Source organism: Octopus bimaculoides, chromosome 3 (assembly GCF_001194135.2).
Source record: "Octopus bimaculoides isolate UCB-OBI-ISO-001 chromosome 3, ASM119413v2, whole genome shotgun sequence".
Classification (NCBI taxonomy): Eukaryota; Metazoa; Mollusca; class Cephalopoda; order Octopoda; family Octopodidae; genus Octopus; species Octopus bimaculoides.
In genome coordinates this window covers 16,604,237-16,612,929 of record NC_068983.1, presented here as the reverse complement: position 1 = coordinate 16,612,929, position 8,693 = coordinate 16,604,237, and the positions used below count along the sequence as shown (strand labels likewise).

At 36.1% G+C, this 8,693-nt stretch overlaps 1 protein-coding gene across 3 annotated transcripts in view; it reads right to left on the bottom strand.

The window, feature by feature from the left end:
* LOC106883330 (proprotein convertase subtilisin/kexin type 4) overlaps window positions 1–7,041 on the bottom strand; it is a 146,180-nt gene extending 139,139 nt beyond the window's left edge. The window contains exons 1-2 of one of the 3 annotated variants that reach the window (XM_052966058.1): window positions 6,885–7,041; window positions 4,213–4,627 (exon numbers count right to left, since the gene is read on the bottom strand). In XM_052966058.1, the coding sequence (XP_052822018.1) occupies window positions 4,213–4,626 (414 nt within the window). In that variant the 5' untranslated portion in view covers window position 4,627; window positions 6,885–7,041. Of the gene's footprint in view, window positions 1–4,212; window positions 4,628–5,243; window positions 5,475–6,238; window positions 6,805–6,884 lie in introns of those variants that run through there. The other 2 variants (XM_052966059.1, XM_052966057.1) reach the window with 2 other exon arrangements.
* Window positions 7,042–8,693: the final 1,652 nt, after the last annotated feature.

Below are 8,693 nucleotides of genomic sequence, written 5' to 3'. Positions count from 1 at the left end.
GAGAGAGAGAGGGGGGGGGAGAGAAAGAGAGAGAGAGTACTCAAAAAGATCTGTCTGGCAATGAAGAATTGATAGTGGTGATGGTGTCACACAAAAAGTAGCCAGTACATTGTGGAGTGGTTGGCGTTAGGAAGGGCATCCAGCTGTAGAAACTATGCCAGAACAGACAATAGAGCCCAGTGCAGCTCTTAGCCTTACCAGCTCAAGTCAAACCAATTAACCCACACCAGCATGGAAAACGGATGTTAAATGATGATGATGATGATGATGATGTGTGTGTGTATACATGCACTTACATGTCTGGCTTCTTTCAGGTTCTGTTTCTAGATCCAACTACCAGACATTCATTGGTCTGGAACTATAACAGAAAAAACTTGCCCAAAGTGCTACACAATTGAACTGAACCCAAGACTATATGATTGAGAAGCAAACTTCAAAGTTACAAACAACACACCAGCCATGACTCGCATGCACTCAGACATTATATATATAAGCACAGGCATAGCTGTTTAGTTAAGAAGTTCACGTCCCAATCATGTGGTTTCAGGTTCAGTCCCACTGCATGACATCTTGGGGCAAGAATCTTCTACTATGCCTCTCGGTTGACCAAATCCCTATGAGTGGATTTGGTAGACTGAAACTGAAAGAAGCCTGTCATGTACATATTTATGTGTGTGTGTGTGTGTGTGTGTGTGTGTGTGTGTGTGCCTTCCTGTGTTGGCATTATGTGATAGTGTCACTATCATACAAGCTTCCAATCTACCACAAAACATGTTTGACAATGGGAAAATAATACTTTGCTTGGAAACAGGTGAGGGTTAGCAACAGGAAGGGTATCAAACTAGAGAAAATTTGCTTCAGTGAACTCTGTCTGGCCCATGCAAGCATGGAAAAGTGGATTTTAAAATGATAATTATGATAAAATACAATTGTTTCAGTACAATCCCATTTCTCTTCAATGCCCATGCTTAACTTTTAAAGAAGTTCAAGAATTTATTATAGCAATTGTTCAGTTGTAAGGTATCACCTGATTAAAGACAGAAATGCTGATTCTGTATCTATGACAGACAGTATTTTCTTGAGTTAAGATCTACTCAATCAATAACCAAAATATATAACAAATATATATGTATATACAATGGATGTATGCAGATATGTGTGTGTGATTGTTTTATATATATACACAGACATGCAGAAAGTAAATAGAGACCTTTAATTTTCAAAATTTCTGATCTAAGTGTCTTAATATGTTTTCAACAGTGTAGGATTTACAATGTAATTATTCTTTTTCATTCCAGGTGCCATTGTATTAAACATTTGTGAAGAGTAACCATGCCACGCACAAAAAAATTCAGCAGAATTGTCAGATTTTCAAAGAGCACGTATTGTTGGGCAATCTGAGGCTGATCTTAGCCAGCAAAAAATTGCCGAAAATCTTCAAATTCCTCTTGCTACTGCTTATAGAATTATAATGCTGCAATTCAAAAGCCAGCGAAAAGAATCAACAGATTCTCGTCCTGGCCAACCTGGGCCCTTGGGAAGAAAGTTTTGCTGTTTGAAGAGAATTGTAGAAAATGAACCCTGTTCGAAGGCTTCTGACATTGCAAAACAGCTAGAAGTTAGTCCAAGAATGTGTGTTATATATCTGCATAAGCTTGGGTATTATGGACAAGCAGCTAGAAGAAAACCTCTCCCTCAACCAATTAATATCACGTAAAGAAAGAAATGGGCTAAGGAGATGTCAGAAAAATCCAGTTCATTTTGTGATAGAGTGATTTTCTCAGATGAATCCAGATTTGCATTATTATCAGACAGTGGACGTATTTGGGTCTGGAGGCTTCCCAATCAAGAATTTGATTTGAAATGACTCCAACCAACTGTGAAACATGGTGGTATCTCTGTAATGGTATGGGGAGCTGTCACCAGCAATGGGCGTTTTAAGTTGATTGAATGCATTAGAACCATAATCAACACAAAAGGAACTAGAGAAAGGGGGACATTCATGGCAGAGTATAAGTACAGAAGCAAGAAATTATGTGACATGGAATTCAATTATAAGTGGCCTATACTCCACGTTGGAGGGTTAAAGGCAAGAAGAAGAAGTTAGAACCATAAACTCTGAAAAATACATCGAAATACTTAAGCAAGGACTACTTCCGATGTATTCACACAATAACAATGAAAAATGAGTTTTTATTCATGGAAGATGGGGCTCCATGCCACAGAGCGAAAAGGAATCAACAATGGCTGATTGAAAATGGGATCAAAAAGCTTCCTTGGCTGAGCCAATCTCCTGACATGAACCCAAATGAAAATCTTTGGAGCATACTAGATAGAGCTATATGAAAAACTCAACAGAAATCTAAATCTAAAGATGAATTGTTTTGATTGTTGTGTGAAAAGTGGGCAGAAATTCCACCAGAGACAATCACAAAGCTCATCAGTTCAACGCCAAAAAGAGTTTCTGAATTAAAAACTGCAAAGGAAATGTCAACTAAATACTAAAGTATGTAGTCCTACCTATCAATTACATTTCAATCGTTCACTTTGCGTATTAAATAAAAGATTTTGAAAATTAAAGGTGTCTATTTACTTCCTGCACGTCTGTGTGCATGTATATATATATATATATATAAAATTTTCAGAATGAGATAAAAATCCAAGGCTTAGAACATTTATAAACAGGGCTTACAGCTGTTTCCGGGATATTTCATTCTTCCACTTCAGTCTCTATTTCATATCTTATCTATAATAACTATTGCTTAACCATTTTCTCACACCATCTCTGATGAAGGGATATATAAAATATCCCGGAAACAGCTGTAAGACCTTCTATTTATAAATTTTCTAAGCCTTGGATTTTTATCACCTTCTTAAAATCTTTTTTAGATATACACATGCTGATATATGACCTATGTTGGACTCCTTATTTGCATTATTACTGAACCTGGAGCTTAACTATAGTCTGTCCATAGCACTTACTCAGCATTACCTGACACCTTTGGGTCTTATTGACACCATTACCTCTCATAACCTCTCTCTCTCCGTATATATCATCATCATCATCATCATCATCGTTTAACGTCCGCTTTCCATGCTAGCATGGGTTGGACGATTTGACTGAGGACTGGTGAAACCGGATGGCAACACCAGGCTCATATATATGTATGTATGTACATGTATGTATATACATACACATGGTCACTTAAAATTATTTCTCACTCATAGCATATAAAATCATTACAACTGAAAATGTGTATTCTGAAAATTTTGTTATATTACAAGTTTGTTTCAATCAAATGCACTGATTACAAATTTTATCCAGAAAATATAAATATGGAGGACCAGATTCCTAAAGGCAATGGCAGAATAAACCACCAAAACATATTCCAAGATCTGATAAATGAGGAAAAGCAAACTTCATGAAGCTTCAATTTCCCTAGAGCTAAGTGTTTAAAACATCTATCACAGAAAGGCAACAAACAACGGACATTCAGGAGTCATGACATGGATGCAGCTGTCTCCTTCAGGGTAAGAAGTTAAGGGCAAAACACTTGCATGAGTGGTGATGATACTTCTCTGATGACCCAGCTTTCCTTAGAGCAAAAGGCTTGCAACAGGTGGGGCCCACTGGGGTGTTTTCTATGGGTCTCAAACTTTTCTAAAAATCTCTCAAATTGGGCTGATTTGTTTCATTTTTGCCTACATAATCAGTGCTAGAAATGGATATGGAAGGGGATATGCAGGGATATTTTTATCTGTAAGATATGATATAATATAGATGTAGACTACAGACACAGTAGACTAGGGTAGTTTTTCTACCTGGCCAGCTCCTGTCATCCGTCCTACCCATGCATGCATGGAAGATGGATGTGAAACAATGATGATGATGATGTAGGTACCATGGTAAAATGTAAAATATATCAAAAGTGAGCTATTATTTTACATATAGTGGTTTTTTATTAAAAAGTATTGGACTGATTTGATATGTATTTATTTTCTTTAATATTTATATTAGTTTCTTTTCTGTGGACAAAAACTGAAAGATTTTTGTATTGTTCAAATAATTACAACCTGTCCTCTTAACCACTCAATCACCAAGTAGCTACAATACAAACATATACATGTATGTGTGTGTATATATAAATATATATATAAACAAATGCTGAGCCAGAGTCAAAACAAAAAATAATCAACATCACTTTTACTTACTTGGCCTAAATTTTTAAATCCATGTTCTTTGGCAATCCTATCTGCATTCTGCACTCCACCCTCGATATGTACAGCCACCTGGTTGATAAAATTACATGCTGATTTCCTCACCAACACCACCAGTAGAATAAAGCACAGGGACATCAACCTCCTGAAAATGTTCTCACAGTATCTGGAAGGAGGTGACAGAAGGAAGGGGTAAGAAGGTTCGTGTTTAAAAGCTTGTTTGACATGAGCAGCTCTGCAACGGTGTTGTTGCTGTTGTTGTTGTTGGTGGTGGTGGTGTTGCAGGGGCTGCTTTTGTTGATGTTTCGAGTTTGAATGAACAACTTTTCCAGCCGTGGCATTAATCATAGTATTTCTAGTAGTATTGTTGTTGGTATTTCGCTCCTGTTGTTTAACATAGAGCGGCATTCTGAAAGAAGAAACCTCAAAATTAGACAAATGTAAGTACACAACAAGAAGAACAAATCTATACTAACCATCCTCTGCTAAATGGAAATTTTGATAAATAAAAATCTCTTAAAACAGTTTCATTCCAAGGAAAATTAATATCCATAATAGAAATTTAAGTCCCAACGACTAGGGTAATGTAACAATTTGGTGGTAGTGGTAGGGGGTATAAAATATATAAACTATAGAAAAACAAAAGAAATAACCTGATGTCTAATAAAACTACCACATCAGTTAACATATGCCTGGTAAATTAAAATTTGTGAACCTTAAATATGTAAAATAATTCATAGTAAATTACATCTTGATAAATCATATCGAATAAATTTTAAAATCTGTCAAAGTATTTATTGACAAATAATAGCACTGGTTAAAAATCTAATGAAATATAAAATCTCGTGAAGCATCAAGTCACAAAATTCTTCAGTACACATAAAAGGGAGTCTTATAATGTTCTCAACTGACAATTCAATAGAGTTGATGAAGTAGTAAAGCAATATATGTATATATGATGTCGAGAGGTTAACTTAATCAGTCAAACGGGTTTTTAAGGCGAAAAACAATATCAATAATCTTACTTGTTATACATATCAGTGAAAATGAAGATATAGTAAAATCATCATAATATATCGCTTATATATATTCTTTTTCCTTGAACCATGATAAATCACAGACGAATAGATAGAAGTTTAAAGGGTCTTTACTCCCTCTCTCTCACTCCCCCAGTGTTAATAATCACTCGACAGACTTCTTGAAGTTGCTGATGTTATTTGTTATACCTCAACTGACCTCTCTCTTGTGTGATTGTTTGGTTTCTCTACCGTGCGTATGTATATGTATACATATATATATGCATGACGTATCTCATTATAGAGGCGTGCTGGTATCTGTAAGCTAGAAATGTAATTAACTGCACAAGAACACTGTGAAAGAGGTTGACAAAAGATTCTGAATGTATTTAGGAGTATGTGTTTGGGTGTGGATAAATAATTTCTAACTTACTCACGAATGTCTACTTAAAGATGAAAAAAATGTACATATATAAATATATATTATTTATAGTCGTGAGTGTATCTATGTAATAGCGTGTTTCAATAGAGAAGCATATTTTTGTTTATTAAGTAATGTATATATATATATATATGAGTGTAAATCTATGTCAAAGTGCATGTGAATCTATAGCGAGGAAAAAAACCTGCTGTACTTCGTTTGGTAGTTAGTCGAATCTCAATTATCCAGTGTTAATTAAATACTATCAAGATACAATTACTACCCTCACTTTCCCTCAAGAAGCCTTAAATAACGTATGTCTGGTTTATCAACTATCTATTCAATAAACATAGTGTACACATTAAGAAGTGTATAGAAAAATAAATAGCTAGAGGAATATAATTAATAATAGTAAGATAGATGTTATGTTTGAATTTACTAAACGTATGTTTGCTTCACTTGATACTAATTTCTTTCTTTGTTTATTATTTCCTTTAAACGTTTCTTTTTTCATTATTCTTTCAATATTTCAACCCCCAGAGTTGTAAGAGTCAACAAGGAAGCCCTGAACAGTGAAATTTACCATTTTCATCACCGCGACCGCCAGAGAAGCAAACACTCCATCACACTTTGAAACTTGCTTGTAGGGAGGTTTTCACAGTGGCAAATCACTTCATTTCATATTTCATGGTTACATAGAAGATTTGATGGTAGTTTTTTTCCATCACCTTGTTCTAAGGATATTTTAGTGGAGAGGAATCGATTGTGGTAGCTGGCTCCATCTAATTGTGCTGGTTTCCAGCGTGAATTCGTCTGCAGTTCACTGTGTCTATTAATTCTGTTGTTATGCTTAGGTGCGGGAAGTTTACTCCATCACACTGTTCTGTAGTTATAGCTGTGTGTATAGATAATGGTTCGTGTGTACTTCTAGACCAACTTAGTAGTTGTGTTTGTTTATAAGTAGTTAAACAGGTACTCTAACGCACATATATATATATATATATATATGCATAAACACGAGAAGTCATGCACATGAAAACATATTAGTGTGAGCAGACCAAGCTTTGTGAACCTTAAGTGAAATAAACAACAGAAGAACAATATCTAGCGCTTCTCTTCATCCTCTGAAACCATTTGTGACTGTAAGACCAAAGAAGGAAGAATATATACACATTTAAGTCATGCAGTTTAAAATGGGAAGAAAATAAACAAGAGAATCGCGTGCTTACTACATGTGAATCGATCCGTAAGAATAATTTGCGGTGGGTACCTTGTGAGAGGTTAATGATATATCATTGTAAGTTTACGAAACGAAGAAAGGAAAGAGAGAGAGGCGGAGAATAGGAGTAGGAGTGAGAATGAATAGAAGAGAGGCGGAGAATGAGAATAGGAGTGAGAAGGAATAGAAGAGGAAGAAAGAGAGGTCGAGAGTAAGAGTATCAGGAGAGAGAGAAAGTAGCATGTAAATAATGGTAGTGGGGAAAGGAATAGAAAGAGTATATATAGGACTGGAAGGGTAAAAAGTAAAGCATAGGACTGGGAAGGAGTGATTGTGAGTTCTGTGAGAATGAGAGAAGAAAGGAAATAACGAAGGTTTGGAAAGAAATAGGGAGAAGTAGAGCATGGGGGGGGGGAAGAAAGAGAATTGCAGAAATAATTTAGAGAGAAAAAGAAAGATAAGGTAGAATGAAAATCAGAAAGAAGAAATTATTAATTAGAGCATATAAGAGATAGAGAGACAAATTAAATATACCATACACTGTGCGTGTGTGTGAGAGAGAATTTAACGAGAGGAATAGGAAGGAAAACGAAAGAGAGAATATGTGGATTGAAGCGGAGAGGCAGTAAAAACAACAGCAGCAGGAAGAGGAGTAGTAAACCACTAAGTTTAAGCCTCTTCAGCAATATTTTCTAAAGCTTGAGAAGTGTTGGCATTTTGGCGATGTATGGGGCGTCAGTGACTTAAGAAATGGACGTCTAACAATCACCTTCTTCACTTTTATGTGGGTGGTACTTGTTCTTTGTGAGAATGTCGACGACTGATCTGGCTCAAAAAATATTTTCTGGGTCTGGAAGGGAAGTCTAAATTTTGAGGGATGCTGTTAAAAAGCGATGAAGTCATCAGTTATGACGGGAGCAGATTGTGAGTCTAAACATTCGCCGAAACTTTAAGGGTGTACAGCAGGAATAAACATTCTTGATATTACTGTTCTGGCTGTTGTCTTGCAGCCTCTACGTCAGCCCTGCTCGAGCAAGCCAATGGTTAAAACGTTTCAGTTATGACCATTCGAATTACACACACACAAACACACTATAGTGAAGGTACAAGGCTTAGTGGTTAGGCTGTTTCTCTCACGATCGCAAGATCGTGGTTTCGACCCCCATATCGAGCAGTGTGTTGTATTCTTGAGCAAAATACTTCCTTTTATATTGCCCTGCACTCACTTGGACATCTGATTGGGACACAGTATGCACTTGTACAGGCAATGTCGATTTGATGGAGGGAAAGGATGAATGTAGTGTACAAAAATTTGGTCACTATAAACAAATCAGCTGTGCAGGTTGTGCATTAGGAAATTGCAGAACCATCATCAGTGTTTATGCTGGAAGAGCATAAACACACACACACAATCACAAACTGATAATTTTGCAGTTGGGGTTCGAATTCCTACACTTTCATCAATTTGTAAGGGACGACCGTGCGAACTCAAAAAAGGAGAAATGGTGACGAATGGAAGAACAGAGGACTCCTTTTATTTAAACGTGTCACACGGTCGAACACAAAATAATATATATCAAAGATGATATACTAATATGTTATGCTACGATAACATAGATGACCAGTAATGAAAGACCACAATCGTATAAGATGAATAACAGAGATATTTATTGTAGCGTTAAAGATGTATGTCTGTGTGAGAGTGTGAATGCGGCATATAATAACATAATCAAAGACAGGCCGTCATACAAAGAAAAGTGTGTATGTGAGTGATACATGTGTGTGTATGTGAAATATTACAGCAGATAGAAAGAGAGTC